At 30.6% G+C, this 24,126-nt stretch overlaps 1 protein-coding gene across 1 annotated transcript; it reads right to left on the bottom strand.

Annotated features, from left to right (window-relative positions):
• Positions 1 to 23,213: 23,213 nt before the first annotated feature.
• Positions 23,214 to 23,834, bottom strand: LOC121119447 (uncharacterized). Its single transcript, XM_040714108.1, has one exon. The coding sequence runs from the start codon at positions 23,832 to 23,834 to the stop codon at positions 23,214 to 23,216; it is 621 nt and encodes a 206-aa protein (XP_040570042.1).
• Between the last annotated feature and the right edge of the window lie 292 nt (positions 23,835 to 24,126).

The following is a 24,126-nucleotide window of genomic DNA, read 5'->3' as shown; positions in this document are numbered from 1 at the left end:
GAATAACATAATATTGAATAAAAATATAGCTAAATACCTATGGTATTTAAACACATCAAAGATTGGTTTTCAGTTGTCGTTTCTTCATTCTAAAATACAACTATAATGATTTTATTTGATATTTAATTTATTTTATTGATTTTATAGACATTGTTAGTTTGGTGTTCTTACATTTTGTATCTATATACCACCATATCAAAAAGTTGGATTTTGATTATCTCATTTGAGGCAATTTTCGTTGCCCCCCTCTCCGATAAAATCCTGCATACGACCCTGAAATATATTTTTTTGTTCAACATAAAGACATTATTCTTTTAGAGTAGTTATATTGATAAACAAACACTTTAGTTTACAATTAAATCCCTAAATAAAAGTCAATACAACATTTATTTAGCACCGTGAGTCATAAAATTAAAAAAAAATACTCTGTAATTTATCACATTTCATAAAAATCTTTAATAACATGAATAAAATAATCTGGTAGAAAACAAATAAAAAAAAATGAAAAATTATTCGACTAAAAAAAGTAGGATGGAAACAAAAAGAGCAACAATTAAACATTGGATACACAAAACTTTTTAAACTGTTTAATTTGTATGAGACGGCGAAGAAACGTCATATTATCTTTCAAACCAGATAGGTAGTAGCGTATCAAATTCCCTGTGTACTTCCACGTAAGATTAGAAGAATCCGGTTTTTTTTTGGCAAAGACAGAGTATCTCACGGCTTCGAAATAGGAATAGCTCTAAATTATTTATTTGGAATAAGGTCAGTGTTTACCAGCTTCTCTGCTATGTTACTTCTACAGCTCGAGCGAGCTAACTCTATAGCGGGAGTTTTTGTAGGATCACTCAAAATATTTGAAGTCAGCCCTAATAAAAAAATAGCAGTGACGAACTTATCACTTATTCCTGATATGTTAAGTAATATGTTGTTGTTTTTTCTTTAAGAATATGTAGTGAAGGGTAGCCCGTTAAAGCATAAATAACTGTGTTAAATAATTTTCCAGAGTCCTTTCAAGGAGCATTGAAAAATATACATCATTAAGATATTTGAAATGGCGAACTAAATTAGTTTCCTGCTTTTACTTTAGAAATTGAACCCATGATTATTTTCTTCCACAATATGGGAAGGTCCAATATTTTTAAGAAATTGACGCAAATTTTGCCTTCTTCCTCCTTATAATTTAACATTGAGACATTCTCAATTGGCATGGAATTCCATGGAATGGAATGAACATCATTTGATTGTCTGGGGCTATCTTTAGTGGATAAATTTTTTCCCATATGTTTATCTCCCATAGTTGCTCTAATCGTGAAAGAAGATAACGCCCTTCCATAAATCTAACCATTCTAATTGTTTTGGTTTCACGAGGTTTTTAATATAAAACTTATTTTTACAGTTCCGTTGCACCACATCCATGGTGGAGGTAGATGAAAAGGAAGGTGTTCCTTTCCAAATAATCCTATATGCTGCCGCTAAACAGGGAGATAATTTTTCTAAGTGAGCATGTATAAATTCTGTTCTCAGCATAGCCCATGTGTGTCTTACTGTTTATGAGGAAATACCAGCTCCCCACTCAGTTTCTGGATGTATTGAAAGGTCAATTAGAACTTTTGATAGACCATGGGCATTATTCTTAAGAGCAGAGATAATCCTCCTCCCACAAGATAATTAGGTCGTTTGATTGAGAGTAAATAGATCTTATGAAATAACTAATTAAGCCAGGGCTTTTCTTCTTCAATTGCCCCCTGAGCGAGCCAGGGAATATCTGTTGCCTTATATAGTACATTAGGAATAATTAGGAAATTATAAAGGTCAATCCACTTTTGAAAATTGAAACTTATCTATTGGTTAATAGAAGAACACACATACTTTATTTATGAATGTTCAGTTTGAATAAGAGGCAAATTTTGTATCACATATATACAGATGCGAATTTCAATATCCTTACTTGGGCTCTATTTATCAATAACAAGATCAACAGATATTCCTTCTTGAAGTAATTTAAAAGTATATTTTTTTATTGAGCCTCAGGCATAGCTTCTAATATCAATGTGACGTCGTCGGCATACTTATCAGTCATATGTATCCCACTAAAACCCCCTTTAATTTCATTATATCGAATTTCCAAGATCTTTCAGTTTAGCGACGTATAATTAGGGGATGAAGGACAACCTAGTCGGCAACTCGTTTTTAAAGTAATTGGGTCGCTTTATCCATACCCCATCGAGATAGTTGACATGCCATTGAAGAGAAGAGTTCTTATGGGATTAATGCCTTCTTTTGGAAGAAGTCGTTCAACTGCTTTCAAAATATGACTGTGTAAAACAGAGTCAAATGCTTTGTTGAAGTACAGTGATTGGTCTCAAATGTTTGATATCGAGAGCCACCCCTTTTCAGAGATCAGAACTTTACGCCCTCTTGTTATGGATTGTGGAAGATACCCACGAATTTCCATAGACTTTATTAATATATTTCGATATAACAATTTTGGTGAAGATTGAATGGTCTAGTACTCCTTTGGACCATTTACCACTCCGTTAACAAATTCTTGGCCATTATCCGACTGAAGAATAGCTGGAGCACCTAGCAACGTAAATATGTCGATGAATTGATAGGCTAGTTCTTCCGCCCTCTTTGATTTCAATGGCTTTAGAACCACATACTTAGTGAGATGGTCTTGATACATCATTATAAATTTGAAAATCGATGAGACCGACTCGACAGCGAGAGTTGAACACAGATGCCACCCTTGGCTTAACCACAATATCTCTTTTTGTTTCTTTTGTTTTTTCTGGCAGGGCTCACAAGAAGAAATAGTTTAACATCATAACTTCAAATATTCTGTGCAGGTTGTGTTAAACACAATCGTTCCCCAAATACTATTTAAATTATATGGTTCCTTTGTTTTATTTTTCTGATACAACAAGCAAAATAAACATTTATTTATACTTGATGCGTAATTTCTAGTGATGGAAATTTATACGCGACTATCACAATGATAATCATCAAATATCCCTTCATTATTTTGACGTCATCAAAAGTTATCCTTATAAGTTATTTTTCTGATTTATTAAACAAAAGAAACCTTTATTTATACTTGATTTGTATTTTTTAGTGATTTTATATACTTAAAATGGTAATATGAATGTTTTGTTGTTGTCGAAAAAGATCCTGATATCTTTAATTCTATTTCTGTTGGATTTTTCAGAAGCGGTTAGGTAATTTACAACGTCTCATCATAGCAACTAAATGGGGGAGGGAAAGAGAGAGAAAATGAAAAAAATGGAGAAATTATTCAGAAAATGACAGATATTTCAGTTAATCATCAATTTTTATTTGGCAATAAACCAATCTCCAGACAAATTTCTACAAACTTTATTCTATGTAGTAATCCCATATTCCATGGAAAGTTCCTTTTTTTTGCACCTGAAATAAACAAAATTGTAATTTTCACCGATTACTTTGTTTGCCCATAACTTTTTTGATATTGAATAAATTTAGAAAACGTAGTTATTCGTATAGTTGTTGTTTGAAACACCATCTCTTTTTGATTAACAAATCAAACCCCTATCTAGTCTCCATGAGCTGCAAAAAACAGTTTTTGTGTTTTGGCATAGCATAAGCCCCCTTATATGCCACCTCCGTTTTAGCACGTCCGAGCTCAAAAGAGGGGCCCATACAATATTTCAGGCTTCTGGGTTCAACGGTGTGGGAACATATAAAGGACATCTACACACACAATCTCTCTTTTCTATATATAGATTATATAGTTTGCCTGAGACCATCAGGGACTATAGGTATACATTACCTAGGTATTATACAGAATGCCGGAATTTCATACATTGCCGTTAACATATATTTATACGGTCAAAAATCCCATTATTTAATACAATACAATAAAATAAAGACTTATTACCGGAAATTAATTTTTTTTCGCCCAAAGTACTTAAAAATCAATTTGGATCGGAAAAGTTGGGCTAAAATTGAATTTGATTTTAACATATGGTTTTTATATGTACTATGAAAGAGCTTCAAAATTCCCTGTGGGTCAGTAATAGTTTGTCCCCGTCAATGATTTTCATGATTAAATTAGTTGATTGGTCCTTCGGGAACAACTTTTTTAATATTTTGAGGGTGTTGATAAGGCTGAATTTTTCGTACAATCTATCACAAAGCTCTAACAAAAGCATAATCAACTTTTAACACAGTCATGAAGAAAAATTAAAAAGTTTGCTATTTCAAGGACATATTATGGGGGTAATGATAACATTAGGGTGTCCACCAAAAAACTTGTCGACCTCTAATTTCACCAATGGCATTTCCCTTCATTAAAATATCAATAAAGTTTATTTTTAATTATGTCATTCGCTTTCAAAATTGAAACTCTATTTTACCAATTTATAATTTTGGAAAGCCATATATGTAAATTAAACTCTTAAAAGTACAACGATTTATTCATTAATCTTTAATTTCTAGTGTTAAATTGTTATATTTAATCATTTTTATATTCTATAAGTTTGATATTTGTCTCTTATTAGGAATATTTAATTCCTTTTTCTTTTTTTCGATAACCTTTCAAAAAAGAAACTATGCATAAAAAATTGCTTCCAATTATTAATTTGTTCATTAATAGAGAAAATTAAACACAATTTTAATTTTGCCCTGATATATAGTCTCTCTTGTCCACAAATTTGAGCTGAAGCATTGGTTACTTCTTCTACTGCACGTTCACAACTTTGTGTGTGGCATGGTATTGTGAAAAGTTGAAACGGTGAAGAGATTAAACTAATCAGTTGACTTTGAGGAATGACTACTGTGATATAAGGTACAGTAGTGTTATTCTAATCCGGGTTATTAATAGTTGAATTAGCATACCAATTGAGGTTAGCTGAACAATATGGCAGTACACTGATATCTCCCAAATCACTTCCATCTCATATGACTCCTATTTTTGATATCCTGAATAGTCTATCTTCTTGTTAAGAGCTTGATAATAAAGATGGTAGAACATGGTGCTCCACAAATTTCATGGCGATACATTTTAGTTTTTTTTGAAAGTGCATCTTTTTTTCTTCTTCATGTTCTGAATTGATTATATTTGATGTAACGGTTAAATATTAAAAACAATCTTAATTTAGAACCACATATGGAATTAAAATTCATACTGAACTCGACTATAAGGCGCAAATTTTTTAGTTTATCTCCAGCCAACCAATGCTTTGAGTCGTACGAAACGACTTGCCGATATGAACCATATTGAAGGTGAAACAAGGACAATTTTCATTCTAAGAAGTTATTAATCTGCAATTCCTAAGATAATCATTTTTGTAATGCGATCAGCATTAAATTGATCATTAGACAAATCCTCAACGATGCTTTCAGACATTAGACACAGTGGGAAACTTATGCTTATTTTTCTGAATTTATAATTAAAGTCGAAGTCCTGAACGTTACCACAATTAATTTTCCCATGTTTCCCTATTTATAATAAATAAAAACACAATAAAGTTGATATATATTATTCATATAATCTTTGACACCCACTAGTTCTCTGGTGAAATGCCTATATGAAAATGCTTCATTCTACGCTGATATTGTGGGTTCTTAGTCAACTGCTTGTCTTTAAAAAATCACTTTAGCGCTGTCAGAAGGTCTTTCAATATTGCACAATAAATTTTGAATCCAAATGCGTTCTAGTGATGCAGCAGAGAAGGCTATATATTTTACTTCTACACTCGATAATGCGACCGACCTCTTTTTTTTTTTTTTTTTTTTTTTTGACTTTTCCAAGATATAGTTCATCATTGTATTGGAGAATATAACCCCTTGTTGACCTCCTATCGTCATGATCTGCATCCCAATCAGAATCTGGAAATCCTACCAGCTCTCATGTGTTACTTTTGCCATAACAAAGTCCAAGATTCCTTGTGTTATTCAAACAACAAAGGATTATTTTCGAGGCAAGCCAGTGTACGGATCCAGGAGCATCACAGTAATAGGCAAGAGCTCTAACAGCAAATGCTAAATCTGGTTTTGTTCTAGTAGATAAGTAGATAAGACTACTAATAATTGATCTATATTCAATAGGTTTTAATATTTCTTCATCCACGGAATTTTCAGCTTTGTTTCTAAAGCTACAGGGGTTTCCACCGTATTGCTATACTCGAATTCAGTTCTTTTTATTATACTCAAACAAAATGTTGCCTGATCAATCCATATATATCCATTTTTTATATCTTGTATTATATTTATTCCAGGAAAATATCGCACAGGTTCTCCATCAGTAGTCACAAACTTAGAGTATAGGAATTCCTTGGGAGATTACCTATTCCAGCCCAGGTATCACGTAAGAAATGCTTCGTTCTCCATCTTGATTTCGTTGCCTGTTCCTTAATGTATATGCCCAGAGGAGCAATAACCAAAACTGCCCCCATTCCTGCAGTTGGTGTCGATCGAAATGTATGAGTAATTTCCAGGAGTACTTTCCTTTAATTAATGTTTAATATTTTCCTTGCACTTTTCTTTGTAGTGATTGCATGTCCCCATAATAGATAACCATAGGAGATAACAGGTCTGATCATAGCTTCATACAACCAGAGAACCTTGTCTGAGGTTAATTCCCATTTTTGTCCTATGACTGTCTTGACCATATTCCATATCCAAGAAAACTTGGACACTTCATTTTTCAAATGCTCTGTCCAGGTGAGTCCCTTTTGACATATTAACTCTCAATTTTCGATATATAAGATAATATGAGCAATCACTCAGGATGCCTCGACCAACTACTTTATCTGACTTATAGGTAAATAAAACGTTGATCTCCTAAACCCTTTAGTGTTGGCTGATAGAAAGAATGGATTGATTTTTCTTCCAAATTTAGAAAATAATTTATTTGAGTCGCATTAGAAAAAATTATGAAATATTTGTCGGAAAATAATCGTCGGAATTATATATATTCCCAAAATGGTAATGTTGGACTCTACCAGGTAAAGATTGTGAGACAAAAATTTACAAACTTTACTTCCTTTTATATTCTTATAAATAATGGTATTTACAAAAAATGGTCCTAAAATATTATGAAAATAATATAAAAAATATATAATTATATTTCTTTGTATGGTTCATACACACAGTCTTATGGATACTTTTTCGAATTTCTGGCCGATAAGTCTTGGGCTTTTCATGCAGACAATACATCGTCCTTGCTTACATGATATTTGATGGTGATTGACTGCATCATATGTTACTAATATTTGTATAGGAGCTGATGGTCCACCTTTGCGAGCTATAAAATAGCCAAACATGGAAGCTTAACATGATCCTATTAGATGATTCTAATCTTAATACGGAAATTATAAATATAATTCAAATCACCAAGGCAATTATAAACGATAAAGCATACATTTTTCTGACTTTCATAAAATGCTTAAAAAAATATACTGAGAAGCCGGAATCAGAAGATCTCAAGAATGAATAAGACGTCTAAATGCTTTGGAGAACTTTGCTAATTAAGAAATGTCTATACAAGAAAAAAAAAACTTAATCTTATGTTATTGTAAGGCTAAAACTTAACAACATTGAGGACTTATCACACTCAAGATTATAAATTGTACAACAACAGAATAAAAAAAAAACCCTAAGAAAAGTATATATATATTTAAAACAGATGGTGAAATTTCGGAAAATCCGAAAATTATATGTAATGAAGTTGAATTATTTTATTAAAAACTGTATGGTTATTTTTATTGTGGAAAAATGAGTAAATGCTCTAGATGTGAAATTACCAATGCGGACTTTTGCTATGACTATATTAGTGAAATGCATAGCTTTCTCAATGTGTTTGAAGAAGACAACAATGTCATTGAATGCCATATGATTGAAGAAGAAATAAAAACAGCTGTTACTAATACAGCGAAGTTAAATAAAGCAACTGCCCCCTCTGGATTCATATTTGAATTCTATGAAAAGTATTCAAACCAATTTTCTCCCATTCTTCTGTCTTTTTATGAAAATATGTTCCTATTTTTATTTAACTCCAAAACCCAAAAAAGATACTAGATATTTAGATAAACAGCATCCTTTAACAACGCAAAATAAAAATATAAAATCTTCTCCTTACGTTAGTCCAAATAGGTTAAGTCATGGATTACTTAACATTTGAATAAACTATTCGCTCAACACCTTGCATGGGATTGACTATGAGAAGTAGCAAAGAAATTCCACTGAGCTTCGATACCAATCTTCCTTTTTAAAATTAGCAAAGGTTGTAAAGCATCTTCCTATTTTTGTATTGCCCTGCATAAACATTAGTAAGCAAATCTAAAGAACTACAAACCAGGTAATCTCACTTTCAAATCTTTCACGATAACATCTATGACTTTATAAACAAACAGTACATCATGAGTGTTGTCATCAGAAATAAACGCATAGGAGACATGATTAATAGCATTGTCTGACTTAAAGTAGAGGATAACTCGATGCAATGAACACATGGAATTGTTCCAATGAAAACTTTGAACTTCATCTTGCACAAGAAAAATAAGAATAGTTCTGAGCAAAATCAGCAAGAAAGATGGCATGTGAATAATCAAGATCACTTTTCAGATGGTTCAGGTAGCTATATTGTATTTTGAAATGTAAGAATGAGGCCTGAGTTCATCAGTGATTCAATAAGCTTCTCAATGAAGCAAGGTACATATAAAACTATTTTCGAGAGTGTAGATCTATCAGTGTTTGCCCATTGATTAAAAATGACTTAGTGATCTTCATTATAATTGCTAAAGAATGTAAACAAAAAATCTGTTAACACCTGTGAGTATGGACAGCTCTCACATCTACCTGCTATCCATGCAACTCATTCAAGCACCATTCATTTAAGAGTCTTGATTTACATATATTAATTCAATTTATCAGTAATTTATTTATACATATTCTTCCCAAAGGAGATGATTTTACATCCAAACCTTGCAGAAATTACTTGATTTTGTCTCAGAAAATAATTTTTTTGTTAGATTTCACCCTGATCTAAAATTGTTAATTCAATATCAAAAATACATTTCCCCAGAACTAAACTTTACATATAGCTTTAAGAATATAGAAAATAAATTTTTCCAAAAGAAAAATGTGGGGCTCTTTAGATATGGACCGCAGAGGAGAGTAGGGATTTATTTATGGGTGGTGTAATTTAATTTGTTTTTTATTTTCAAAAAAGGATCCAACATGACAATTTTTATTTCTTTTAACGCGTACTTCTCCAAATATTAGCTAAATTATTTTTCAGATTCTTATGTGAACCATTCCATATTTGGAAAATGGGCCTTAACAAAAACATCAATAACTCAGGAACACCTCATTGTAATGACTTCAAACTTTGACAGGGGAGTTTTTACAATAAGGGGTGAAACATATCTAAAAATGAAATTTAGATACCCTTATTTTATTTGACATGAAATGACTCAATAGACTTTATAATATTGCCTTTAAAATGGACAAAAGTTATCCAATAAAACGGTTCATATTTGATGTAAATCAAATAATCCTAACTATATTATTTTATTGTCTCAATAAAGCGAAAAAACGCTCTTAACTTTTTACTTAATCTATTAAATGTGTTTTACTTTATTACCCTTCGATCTTTTTTGCCGACCTTAAAGATAGTATAATATACTTATATTATCAGAATAAAATAACTTTTAATAAAGTCGTTTAATAGTATAAACGTTCATAAGTTGGTAACTCAACATTGATTATATGATACGATCGTTATTCTATTTAAAAAAAATGATTAGAATAGTGGACATACTAATGACTAAAAAGATATATCTGACTACATATATAGTTAAGTAGTTATAGCTCCTGACCTCTTTTGACCCTTTCATTCCTATTATAGATAAATCTTTTTATCAAAAAATATTATTTTATACTAATTTTTGTATAATATTTCGCAGTTCAAGGCTACCATGGGGACTCAAATAAAGTTATAGGAATGTTTACATTAAGGAATCAAATAACGGTCAACTTCCAAAAAATATTGTAAAAAATGAATTTCAACAAAAAAAAAAAAAAATCATTTAGGCTTCACATCTATATAGTTCTAAAATTAGATGAACTTAGATTATATTTTGTCCCATAAATATTGTATCTTCCATTATTTAAAAAAAAAAGTTCCAGGACTAGGGAGACCTTGATGTAAAAAGAGGATATGTCTGCTGTAAATAAGAATTTAGATCACTTTTACTTGTATTGTATAATATTATCTTTATAGGAACGTATAGAAGATCATCAAAATGGCTTAGTTGTATCTAGAGTTGTAATATCACACGACATAAATATCTTAAAATCTCAATCATGAATCATTGTTATAAAGGAAGTGTATAAAATCAATGATAAATCAATTACAATGGAGAGAGGAATAATAAAAAAATAAACATACATGTTTTTGCTCACTGTAGGAGGTTTTTTATCAATCATAAATAATTATGATTTAGTTGCAATTAATTTTTTCTATCATGAGAGGGCATTAACTTTATATTTTTAAGGTCTTACGTTCTAATCAACGTATGTACGTACGTGTCTAACAAAGTAAAAAAAAGAAACGTACGTTTTTAGATGTGTACAATGCACATACATACATAGATGTAAACACTAATACACCTATTCTCCAAAGGAAAAAGAGTCGCAATCATATCCTTAAAGCATCATCGAGTGCTTTGCTTGTTTTTGTTTGCTGTTGATTTGTATATTCATCTCTTTTGAAGCTTTTCTGAATATTGATTTGCTTAACTCAAAAGAAATCTTGTCAATGTGCAAATATATTAATTATGAAATAGAAAAACCCTTGGAAGAATTTTGTCATTGGCCATACTGTAATTTAGGGCGTTTCATCCTTTTTCTTCTCAAAGGAAAAGTTTAAAGATACAATGCAGAGTGATATGTATAAAAAATACAATAAATTATATTATAGCAGTTAGCCAATGAGGCAAAGCTCTTTAACTGTTATAATATTATTCATTTAATATTCACAATATTAACAACATCATTTTTCAATTCCACCAATCAACGTTCATTACACTAATAAGGGTGTAAAATAAGTGTAAATTCAAGAGTTAACCCAAAAATTATTTATATACATATGAGTTGTTGATATTTTCTCTTTTGAGATAGTCAAATAAAACTTTACAGACCATGTAACGATTCTAACTTCTGTGATCTATTTTACAATGTTGCATCAAAAAAACAAAAAAAAAACAATAACTCATAAGTATTTTTATGGCTGTTGTTTATTTTTGGTTGTGCGATTTTTAATTGTAATTCTTTTTATTTTGAAGTTGTTTTATTGAATGATATTATTCATTATTTTTCAACTCTTTTATTTATTTAACAAATATTAGGCAAACAAAGATCTTTGAGTACATACTGGATCAAGTGGATCTCTCTCTAGGACAAAGTATATGCACAATAGCTACACATTTGAGCCATTCTTATATAACAGTTTGTTTATAATCTATTAACGATTAATTGATCATATAATTTCATAGATACATGGGTAAAGAAATATAATAATAAGTTGTTTTAATCATCGCATAGGTCAAATTAGCTTCAAGAAATAGACCCAAAAACTGAAAGTATTGCAACTGTTTGACTAAATTTTTGAACTATAGTAATTTTCCTTTTTAAAAAAACATATATTATGTCTTAAACCTTTTTGAAAATTAATATTTTGATGCTAAGTGTATTTTTTGTATGCACTTTAAAAATTTACAATGAAATAATGAAATCATTTCCTATAATTTTTGATACGGATTACCATGAAATATATCATCATGAGTTAATGAGAGATTTATTACATACAAACAAACGAAATTGCAAAATATTGCAATTTGAGAATACGGTAGAATATATCAATTGTATTTCTTAGTTTATAAGAAGGGTTATTCAATCTTTTGTTAGTTTAATGTACACATACTTCCTTATATTTATGTATGTATGCATTTCTAATAATACGGAAGATGATTAAAAAAAAATATGACCGAAAATAATATTAATTCTCATACAGGTTGAGTCTTTTTACATCTTTTTTTTGCAAATTATGCTACGTTGTGTATCATATAGCGGTCTTAATGTATGTATTAAATACTTTGTATACATTTTTGCAATTTCAGAACAAGAATTAGTTAACTCATCATCTTTGTAAAGCCACAGTGTGTTGTCGCTGCTATTTTCATCACTGCAAAATCAAGAGCCTCTTTATTAAACCACCCTTAAACTACCTAATATTTATGAACATGTAACATAAGCTCGAGTAATTCAATAAAATAATTAATTTGACTATATCTTATCTAAAATGATGATTATCCATAAATTTACTTTATTTGGTAAATGCATTTGAAATGACTTATTTTTAAAATGACCTGCATTCTTGAGGGCTGTTACGTCGTAAAAAAAAGATTTATATATATATATATCATAGTTGATGCATAACAACTTCAAATTTTATTACGTAATTGATTTATGGTAGAAGCCATCCACATGTCGTTCTGTTCAAAAGGAGATATCATTCTTGCTTTGAATCCGTCTTTCGTTCTAAAATGTTATATTTTTAACCTCACCTCGAAAAAAACAAAGAAAATAATGTTGCGTTGGTGAACATTATCTTCCCTTCCCTCTCCCTAACAGCTGCACTATTCAAGAACTAGGAACTGAAAAAGCAATAAACCAATTGGCAAAACGGAAAATCAATAATAAATAATAATCTAAGTATGGCTGGCTATGTAACATTTTTTTCTCCGCAAGGGTTATTGAGTAAACTTGAATATCACTCTTCAACTAACTATGCTAGGCAATGCATCATTTTAAGTGAATTCACAAGATAAACTCTAATGAAACGACGTAGCTCAATGGATAACAAGTTCGAGATAAATTACTCTCTGGAACTCAATTTGTGTAGGTTCTGTACTCAGAATTTTTTAAAATAGAAACGCGGCAGCGGTAGATTTCAAGTTGTATAGCAGCCCAGCACTTCACCTGTACGACCTGAGGGCCGGAGTGTATTCCTGCATAAGTAACAACTGGTTCTGATTACTTATAAATGCGTCGGCAGTGCAGCTTAAACTTCCTTGAGGCCCAATACTTCACCTGTACAACCCAAGGACCAGGGTGTATTTTGGGATATTAGGAGGGGAACTCTGGAAAGGCCAAAAAGGGATCAACGGAGGTAACCTTAGTCAATATATCAAGTCCAAAACTGATAAAGGGGGATATAATCTCTATTGCTAGGCTAGCATCGACGGATTTATTCACGACATTTTAATGTATCAGGGGGATAAAACATTTAACAATTATCATGAAAAATTAAATGAATAGGAATATAATTTTCTGGTTAATTCCAAAGTAGTTACTCTTCTAGCCAAAACTATAACGGACATCCCCAAAACTACTATATATGGTGATAACTTTTTCTCAAGCATAAGCTTAGTTAACTATCTGAAGGATAAATATGGTTGTGGATATATAAGTACTTTAAGGGCAAAGTAAATAGAAAAGCCACTATTGATTGAGTCGAAGGCGATGGAGAATAAACAAATATGAAATACTCTTCCACCAATGGAAGCCTTTTTGTAAGTTGGAAAGACAGTAAGATCCATGTGACTTCTTCCTTTGGCGCCACATGAAAGATAAGGTCTACAACCCAGCGTTGATTCAAGACCTCAAAGATTAAATTTGTGAAGCTATTGAGTGTATACAACAACCAATTTGCGATTTTGTGATGGGAAATTTCATAAAAAGGATACAGTCCTGTAAGCATAGCTGTGGCAGGCATTTGGCTGATATTGTTTTTCATTATTAATGGCATACATTCAAATAAACATCCGATCATTTATCTCAAAAAATGCAATTTTTTGTAAATATAAAAATAGCACCTCTTATTGAAAAACCCTTTCTCATCAAATGTGTTCCAAGTAATATTTTAATTTCTTCAAATCAATGATAAAAAGGCAACCTTTAGGTGATGTTTAGACTTTTTTTAAATATTATATCAGATTATTTTACTTCAGGACATTAAATGTGAACTATAATGTTCATTTATGGTGTGTTTTTTTTTTTAAATGTTTAAATGATATACATTTTTTTAAATTTGTATTCGTTATTTACACTATTTGTATTGTAAAATATAAATGAATTATTTTAACAAAAAAAATAAAATATGTACATACATATTTTTCTTATTTGTGAAAAAAACAAAGAATTTCAACCAATTAAAAAAAAAAATCAACCTGCTTTTGATCATTACAATTTTTAGAAAACATGTACATAATATTACATTGTTATTATGATACTCTTAAAATTAAATTAATAATTTTATATTTAAACTTTTCATACATAGATATGTTCTTGAATGTAAACAAATAAAAATAAAAGTAAACTATTATATGTTTTTAGAGTTAATATATTAAAAGTCTTACACAGGATAAGTGATGTATAAAGTCAATCAATTAAGAGATCATTTTTTTCACAACCTTATAATCCATCTATTTGAACAAAAAAGTTGAAACTTTCAAAAGTTTTTTTTAGTAGATATAGTGTATTTACAAAATGATTTCATAAGTAACAACTTTGAGGGGTTGTTACTTCACTTATAAACATTATCAAACTGACTGCATTTACGATCTCATAGAGTATTATTCTTTTTTTGACAAATAATTATTGTTTATGTTTTTAGTTTTTACTATAGTCAGTAAAATTATGTAACGAGTAAAAATCAAATTTTTATCAATATGAATTATAGTACAAACTAAACCACTGAAAAATAAATTCACAACAGGACATTATCTAATTTATGTGTCCCTTTAGAAACAGAATCACTCAAAATAAAAATAAAAACTCCAACATGAAATAGATGTTATTTAGTTATTTATCTGCTGAGAAAGTATTTTTTCTTGTGCTCTTATTATATATACATACAGTCATGCACATAAGTATTGACACCCCACATTGTTACTAAGATACTCAATTATTATAACCAAAAAAAAAAAAAAAACACACGATAGAATAAAGTTAAAATCATAAGAAATATTTATTGATAATTAATAATCTAAACTTTTTCTTCTTTGATTAACAGGAAAATCTTATATTTTATTTCAGAGGCACTAATTTAAAAAAAAAGCATGGCAAAAGTATTGACACTCCTGTAGTTGATATTCAATTGTTTAACTTTTATTTTTAATAACTTAACTAATCTGTTATAATAATTTACCATTTAGTTCAAACAAGTTGTAGAAAGAATATTCTGCCATTCTTAAATACTACATGACTCAAGTTCATGATTATTTTTGGGGTTTCTGGCATGAACCCGTTCTGTTAACTCACCCAAAAGATTTTCAATAGGATTGAGATCTGGATTGAACGTAGGCAAGTCCAAAACGTTAATTTTACTCCTTTGAAGCTTCAAGGATCCAAATTTGCTTGAATGTTTTTAGTTATAGTTCTTTTGTTATAGCATCTTATTACCAAGGTCCAAACTTTTTCCGGATGATTTCAAATTTTGTCTAAAATATTGACATAATCCTCTTTTTTTATTTTTCTGTTCACTCTGACAAGCCTTTCTGTACCTCTTGAAGAAAAACATCCATAATGCATCTAGGTTGTATATGTTTAATAAAAACCTTTTAATATTTAAGAACCCATATGACTATACAGGGGCCACGTAAAGTTCTGTTAAATATTTATCAAAGTACTAATAATTTAACTTATTACATAATTTGAATATAATTTAAGACATAGGTCAACATAAGTTTCAATACATGTGTTATAACTTTAATTCAAAATGGTAACCCTTAGCCTGGACCACAACCTGAAGTCTCTCTGGAAAGGACTTCCATGCCACCTTTTCCACGGGGTTGGAGTCCCAGGCAACCCCCAGTTTGTCATTAAAGTCGTCCAAATTCTTGCTGGGGGGTCATACAGGCTCTGCTCTCAAGAATGGTCCACATGGAGTAATCCATGACGTTTAGGTCGGGGTTGGAGAGGGGCAGACTATCTTCTCTTTGAAGCCACTAAAATTACCTTCACACCTCTGATGTGTTATTGTTGCACCCATGTTGAAATCCTTGGCCATCTTGGTGAGGTTCCTACTTGGATTTCTTGTTTTCCTTGCCTTGACGACTCCTGGTGTCTTTTTTTTTTTTTACCTTAGTCTTCCTGATCTGGATCTGTCCTTGATAAATTGAGTCTCATCGTACGCCTCAATGGAGAAGAATAAGGGCAACCTCGTCACAACAATAACACGGTATTATATATCGGTGTTAGGAATATTGTCTTCCTTGTTTTTATATTGAATTGTTTATTTTTCCTTTGACCGCTCTTTGCCTAGAGTCATTTAGTTGAAATTATGTGTTATACGTGTATTGTTTTTTTTTTAGTGATATATTTTCTCTCCACCTCCTCGAAAGAAAGAAGAAATAAACATTCTACCTCTTTACTCCATTCATAAGATGCATTCCATAAAGTCATATTTCTACCTATTAGTATAATTATTTATAAACACATTAATTTTAGCATGATTGATCTTATACATATAACTATAACTGTGTAGAAAAGTAACGTCCGTAACGTAAAGAAAGAAAAATAAAAAATAAGACGAGGATGACAATTTTTGGTCATATGTCATTTTCAAAAAAGTTAGCTAGGCTTGGAAAGTTTGTTTGAAATTGCTTTCAAAAAGCATCTTTAATGACAACTTTTCCTAAAACAACGTTATGGACGTTACATGAGTTGTCCCATTAATGGGGATATTGACATAACAACCCTTCTTGATGAAAAGTATGGGTAGAAAACATTGGCAGCAGATATTTTTTTTTTTTTTTTTGCCATACTGGCCATTAAGAAAGTCATACAATTTTGTTCACTGAAAAAATAATGTTTACAGTATTGGGTCTCATTATTTTAGTGAGAAATGCATGTTTTTTCATGAATATTGTGATCAGTGGGTTTTGTTATTAATATCGAAACTTTATTTTTTCATGGTGATGTTGACATTAGGATGGAATTACCCAAAAACGACTTTATAATTACCTCTGCCAACGTTGCTTAAGGATATCAGTAGGGGGTGGGCTGGAGGGGCTTTACCCTCCCCAAATTAATGAATGTTTGCATTTTACAAGAAAATTTAATATTTGAAAATGTTGGATTTTCGTAATTATTTTCCAAAAAATTTAATATTAGCAATTCTTTTTCCAAAAATGTAATATTTGAAAGTTTTTTTCCAAAATTTAATTTTATTGGGAATGGGTTTGGATTTTTGAGATTTATTTTCAAAAAATGTATCATTCGAAATTTTTTTTCAAAAAATGTATTACATGGAATTTAATTTTTGAAATTGTTTCCAAAAAATTTACCATTTGAAATTTAATTTTTTCGTGAATAACTGTAGATTTTTGATATTCTTTTTGAAAAAAATTAAAATTTGAAATTCAATTTCTGAATTTATTTTAATAGTTTTGAATTTTTGAACTTTTTTCCAAAAAATGTGTTAATAAATTTTATTTTTTAAATTTAAAAAAAAAAATTTCTATATATGCAATTTAATTTTCTAAATTTAAAAAAATAAATTTTTTTTCCAAAATATTTTAATTTTAAAAACCATGAACACCTCCTAAATATAATCTGCAGACACTTCTGTTGTTTGTAAGCAAGATTACAGAAAAAGTTACTGACCGATTTTGGTAAAACTTTGTTAGAAACATTGTAACATTAAAAAAGGCATCCAATTTTCAGAGTTAAAGATTATACAAAACGTTATAGAATACGTAATCGACCATAACTTGGTAGCAAATTGAGATACTAATGTTAATTCTAATTATTATTTCTTAGGACTTATACATTATAAGGTCAAGGTCGGTCAAAAAATCAATAATGTTCAACATTTTAAAATTTTAACCAATGAAATATAGCAGAAAATTAGGAGAAGTTTTGTGCTCTACCGAGTGTTCATTCTAGATATACCATTTATTATGTATGTTCAACTACGGTGATGTTACAATTATTTAAAGAGGAACTGTATTTTTCTTATTATATAATCCATTCCGTGGCCTGAATTCCTGTTACAATAATCAGAAGGTCCAAATTGGGACTACGGGATGACAGTTGAGTAGTCTTGATTTTTTGTTTTTTTTTAACTTTTAAGAGGATTGAAACTTCTGGGAAATTATTTATGTTTATAGGACGGTTACAATGTATATACACGACATGGGTAAATAAACTGATACTAATTGAATAATGTAAAATACGCAACCCAATTCTCTAATTGACAAAAAATAATTTGTATACATACATTGATATAATAATTATTATCTTTCCTAATACGAGTAATTATTACAAATGCACTTATTGAGTCCATGGGAACAAAATGCGAATAGTGGATTTTTTCCTTTGTACAAGGTATGTACATATATGAGAATACCTGGTTGTAAAAAATGTTTTAGACTTATACAATCATATTTATGAAAGTAAACATTGGATTTGTTAGCCAGATTATTCTTTCTCTTTTTTTTTGGTTATCAAAATGCAAGAACAATTAAAATGTAATTTGTAACAAAAACGTATGACATTATAATTTGCTAACATTATCAAATCCAAAAGGTTACATTTCTGTAAAATATATAAACTGGAATATGACGACTGTAAGCACAAAAATACGCTACGATGTTATGTAGACTCATTACGTTTGTATTCTTGGGGGAATGATTGTTTCGGGGATATATATTATGATACCATTTGAAAGGTCATATGGAGGCCAAATAAAGCCTCGTTAATCAAATGATCAATCTACATGTCCAATCCAACCTTCATTCGGAAATAAGGAAACGCAAATATTTAATAAGCTATTTGAGGCTAATATAAATTATCATATGTAATTTGATGGCTCTAGACCATTAATTGGCAACCAGTGCTCTGTGAGGCTATTAAAGTCATCAAGAAATGTGTTTATAGAAAAAAGTTATGATGGGGAGATTCAAAAATAAAAAAAAATCTTGATGGGATTCTTGTGAAAATTCCTGATGACGAGTCCAACGCCGATTATTTAATATTTTGAATCATAATTAAAAAATACCATATTGCTACAAATTTCTAAGAGGAAGGCCTCTGCCCCGTAAACTTTTTGCAAGGCCAATTTTCCCAGGGTGATTAATCCCAACTTTGCTAAGGCGAGTGTTTCTAGATTGCTTTATCAAAACATATTCCACAAAAATAACAATATCTGCACCGACCGGGTGAGTTTAGAAAACTTTTGTTCACGTTTAGCTTGTATTAAGCTTGTTTCTTCCCGAGTTCCCTGCATTTTTTATTACAATATTTATAAAATTATAAGACTCAATTAACAAATTCATATAATCGTTTTTATATATTGGAGGATATACTTAATACATTTTTTTTTTTTTTTCATAACTTAGAAAAGTAAGAAATAGTTCAATACAAGTAATAAATATTAATACATAAGAATCAGAATCGAAAATTAACATTATTTTCCTGATTATTATTCCAGGAATTACACCCGATTCTCCGATTCCCGACTCCTATTCCAATTAATCGTCCCATCACTATATACAAGCTGCCCCCCAAAGTACGCATTGGATGAGTAGTTTTGGCAGTGATGAGAAGGTTGGGAATCATCGCTCATACCATGGCCAACATTCTTGGCTATCCCCCCATGTCTGAATTAATCATTTAGAAACATTGCAAATTGAACTTATAAATCTCCCAAATATTCATGTTAACAAATCAATAAAAAAAAGGAGATATCTATAAATATAAATAAAAACTCTATAAGCTATAATTATCATATCCCATAGTTGATAGATATAGGTCAATATAAACGTTGGAGCATTTATACATATTCAAATAGGGATTTTATCATTTTCGGGATTGCTATTGTGTTGACGCCTCTCATATTGTACAACTTATATGTCCATATACATAAATAATTGAAATAGTGGCTTGTTATACGCCATGTGTATACTTGAATATTTCAAGTCATGTTGTTTATTTATGGGTATATATTTTTATTTTATTTCATCTCATTATAAGATCAGCACACGCATGGTCAAGTTGAGGGCTGCTGAGGAATCCTTCCTGTTAGGCCTGCATACACTAAAAGGTTGTTATAGTCAAATTCCCAAAACGTGAGGTATGTACAGTATCAAAGAATTGAATATGATTCACTCTTTTACCTCAATCAATCACGATTTTCAGGTTTTTTTATTAAGTCTACAAAAAATGCGGAATTAACGTTACTTCATGCTCATAATTCTCTATATAACTATGCCCCTCTCCATATAAATACAATTTACCGTCTTAAGTGATTTTAACATGAATTTACTAGCCATTTACTTAGTGCACATAATATATGAACTTGTTTACAAAAATAATCCATAGGATACTTCATCCAATGGTTTCAAAAATTAAATAAATTAATTGTTGCATAATTTCCCACTTGATGCTTAAAAACCACAAATTTTGGAATACAATCAAAGGATAGGGTATTAATTATTATCTATTTATTTGTCTGTGGAGCATTATAGAAATTTAGTAAGCTTTCCCATTAAAATTACTTAAACACTGTATAGTAAACATTGTCTCTTTGAAAGGGACATGCTTTGATATAATTTCTTTCTTTTCATTCAGTTCGAACAATGCTGATAATTTTAATACTGGAGACGATGTTTTTGTCCAGAAATAATTAACAAATAACAGAGCTGCATTACTCAAATTCGAACTCTAATACTTTATTTACTAGCTGACACTTGTTTGAGACTCAGAATTGCAGTCATTCGGACTTTGGCATGTTTTTAAAAAGTACACACGTCTAGATTATAGTATTTTTAAGCAAGTTTAATTTCAATATTCAATGGAAATAGTTATGCATCTTTCACTTTCATGGAAGGTTTCAATATACGCGATTAAAAACTACTTGGTTCCTACTACATACATACGTATATACTCTAATAGGTCTATTCTATAACTAAGTATCTTTTAAATATATTTACAAGAGATTATATATCAGGTTAATATTGTATGTTCACATTTATATAATACCTACATCACACCTCCGTTAAGACAAAGATATTTAAATAATCATTAATATATAAATATCTTCAATTAAATAACTTACAAGTATACATAATTATGTATGTCTTGAATTATAAACTTCCAAGAGCTGTATTTCGCAGGTTGTGCAATTGTTCTTGGCCTTTTCCTTATTTTCTAGGTGAATTTATTATATATATATATTACTGGAATTCATCACCTCCTTATCGTGTGAGTTCAGAGATATATACTTTCTATTTCTCCAAAAAATAGCATTGGAATCTAGGCTCTGAATGACTTCGTTGTCCAAGAGTCCTCAAAAGTTTGTAACCACTCATCCATCTCTTTGATTGAGGTGATTAAACTGCAATCATTGTAGAGTCTGGTAAAGCTTGCAAGGTATGAGAGATGTTTTATCAAAATGTTTTTTACGCTTGTTTTGGACATTGATGTAGTCAGATGTTGTAACAGGGATAAGAGGTCGAAAAAGAATCAAATTTCGCAGTAGTTTTCTAAACACATTTTGAGAAAAGATTTTCCATATTGACATGGAGTGTTACGTAATTCCTAAAGTCCCAAAAAAAAGTTTTCTCCTTGTAAATCTCCTCCAGTCTTGGCGAGAAGATGTTTAATTATTTTAACATGAGGTTCGGCGTGCCCATTGCATTGAGGATGATAGGGGGAAGTATTTTTCGAACGAATGTTTAGTTTTTCAAGAAATGCTTGAGTCTTGTTCGACATAAATGGACCTATCTATTTTTAATGCAGACATAATTCCAAAAGTAGATACAAATCACATTAAATCCCGGCAAATACATTTGGAAGTAGGTGGTGATGAATGCCTAAATATATCACGAAATCCAGAATATCGATCTGCCACAAGTAAATATTCTTTTCCACCAAAGCAAAATAATTCGGCTGATATCTCTTGGTTGAGATATGTGGTAGTATTATCTTGAAGGAGAGGTTTGGACGGTTTGGAAGGTTATCAAATTGAATATTCAGCACAAGACGAATCTTTTTGGCTAATATCATTTGTATATCCTGGCCAAAAGACTAAGTGTCGAGCACGACATTTTGTTTTGACTATACCTTGATGACTGGAGGGGAGGATCTTAAGTATTTTCTTAATTTCAGTAGAAGGTATAACTAGTTGTTAATCCTTGAACACAAATTCTTCATACATAAAGAGTCTATTTTAGAACTTTAAGGACTGTCGGACGTAAGGAATAGTTGAATTGACCACATTATTTTCTTTAATATTTTGTTTTAATTCTGATAATTTTCATTAGTTTCAGAAGAGTCTTTTAAGTTTCTGGGGAAACGATCGAAGGTTTCTGCTTCATTTTTCATTAAGAAGATTTTAGATGTTTAACTAACATTTGGGTCTAGAGAAGATTAGTCTGGAGGTAATACAAGAGCTCGATATATAGCATCAGGAATAGTATGGTTTTTACCCTTCTCCGATTCTAAAGTAAAGTTATAGGGGAAGGAGAGGTAAGTTGATACGCCAAAAGGGGTACCCAACAAAATATACTTATGCATAAATATGATATTCTTTCTCATTTTTTCAATAATATAAAAATTGGGAAATGTATGAACTTACCTCAGGGTAGGGGTAAGTTGATACATGCCATGGGGCAAGTTGATAAATGTAAGTGAAAGACTGATTAAGATAAGAAACAGTGAAGAAAAATCGATATGAACATCATCAAATCTATTTAAATTTATTCTAGAATTAGGTATATATCACACCCTGGTCAATAAATACCTGTGATGGTTTTATAAAGACGATAATAATTTTATACATATTACTTTTTTCACTTACCTCATAGATACTAATCATAATTTAAATAATAAATAATCCTTTTTATTCACATTTTGGTAGTGTTTTCGTGAGAATAGAATATGATACTTTGCAACTTCTATTTTTGGATGGTCTTTTTTGGGCTATAATTAGTGGGCAAAATACTAAATAGGAAAGATTTGTTGAAGATTTACCATTTTGCATTGAACTACAAGAATTTTCTGAAGAGATGGACAGCAAAGATGTTTAACTCTTGGTTGGTATTTCACATTCAGTAATTTTAGAAGCTACGTAATCCGATTCTTCGAAAATATCAAAGTTAAAAGGGAATACATATACATTTGTTTCTAAAGCCTGATAGAATATTAGCAGGCTTTAAAACTTGAAGTATTGGTTGGCTAGAAAGCTTAGCCAACACATAGATTGAGACCCTTTTTCCGTGATTAAATCTTTGGCAGGCGTCCATGCTATGATTGAAGTAATTTTTAAGTGGACCATAGCAGCTAACATCCAGTAGCTGTAGTCTATGTGAAGTATCGGGAGTCAAGATCAAAATAATAATTCCATACCCCTTACAGAGTGTCACAGCTTCAATAGAAATATTGGAACGGGGATTATCCTGAATCAAAAGGACAAGATCTGCATTTGAGCATGTAGCATGCTTGATAAAATGAGGTAGATATTCTTTCAAAAAGAGCTCAGAGTTCATATAGACAGATTTAATAGCTACACCTTTAGCTCCAGACACGGTGCAATTCAAGAAGACATTTGTTGTCCTTGGGCATTGACTCCACAATAAACAATCACTAGTTCTCCTCTTAGTTGCACCAACTTGCTTTTTAGCAAGTGTACTCAACACCTTGCCAGGCACCTGGAGAGTAGTCAACCCAGTTTCATCAATGTTGTATATTCCATCAGGAGATAACTTTTTTTCAATCATTACTTCACTGAGTAATCCATAAAAGGTCTGAGCTGCTAGCTTGTTGAAGGCAATTTGGCGAGCAAGGGATGTACCCTGTGGTTTCCTCAAAGTGGGATGTTAAATCGGCAAGTTGATACATGTATCAACTTGCCCCTTACAAATTGTCTCAACTTGACCCAACCCTATGCCATTCAGTTCAAAAGTCATCAAGAAGTAAACGGAAAAAATATGCTCGAATTTAATTATTCCAATGATTCACACATGTTTAATGAACAATTCCAACATGTGAAAATTAATAAGATAAGCATTT

Source organism: Lepeophtheirus salmonis, chromosome 6 (assembly GCF_016086655.4).
Source record: "Lepeophtheirus salmonis chromosome 6, UVic_Lsal_1.4, whole genome shotgun sequence".
Classification (NCBI taxonomy): domain Eukaryota; kingdom Metazoa; phylum Arthropoda; class Copepoda; order Siphonostomatoida; family Caligidae; genus Lepeophtheirus; species Lepeophtheirus salmonis.
Note: the sequence above shows the minus strand (reverse complement) of the source record. Positions and strands in the feature narration are given on the sequence as shown.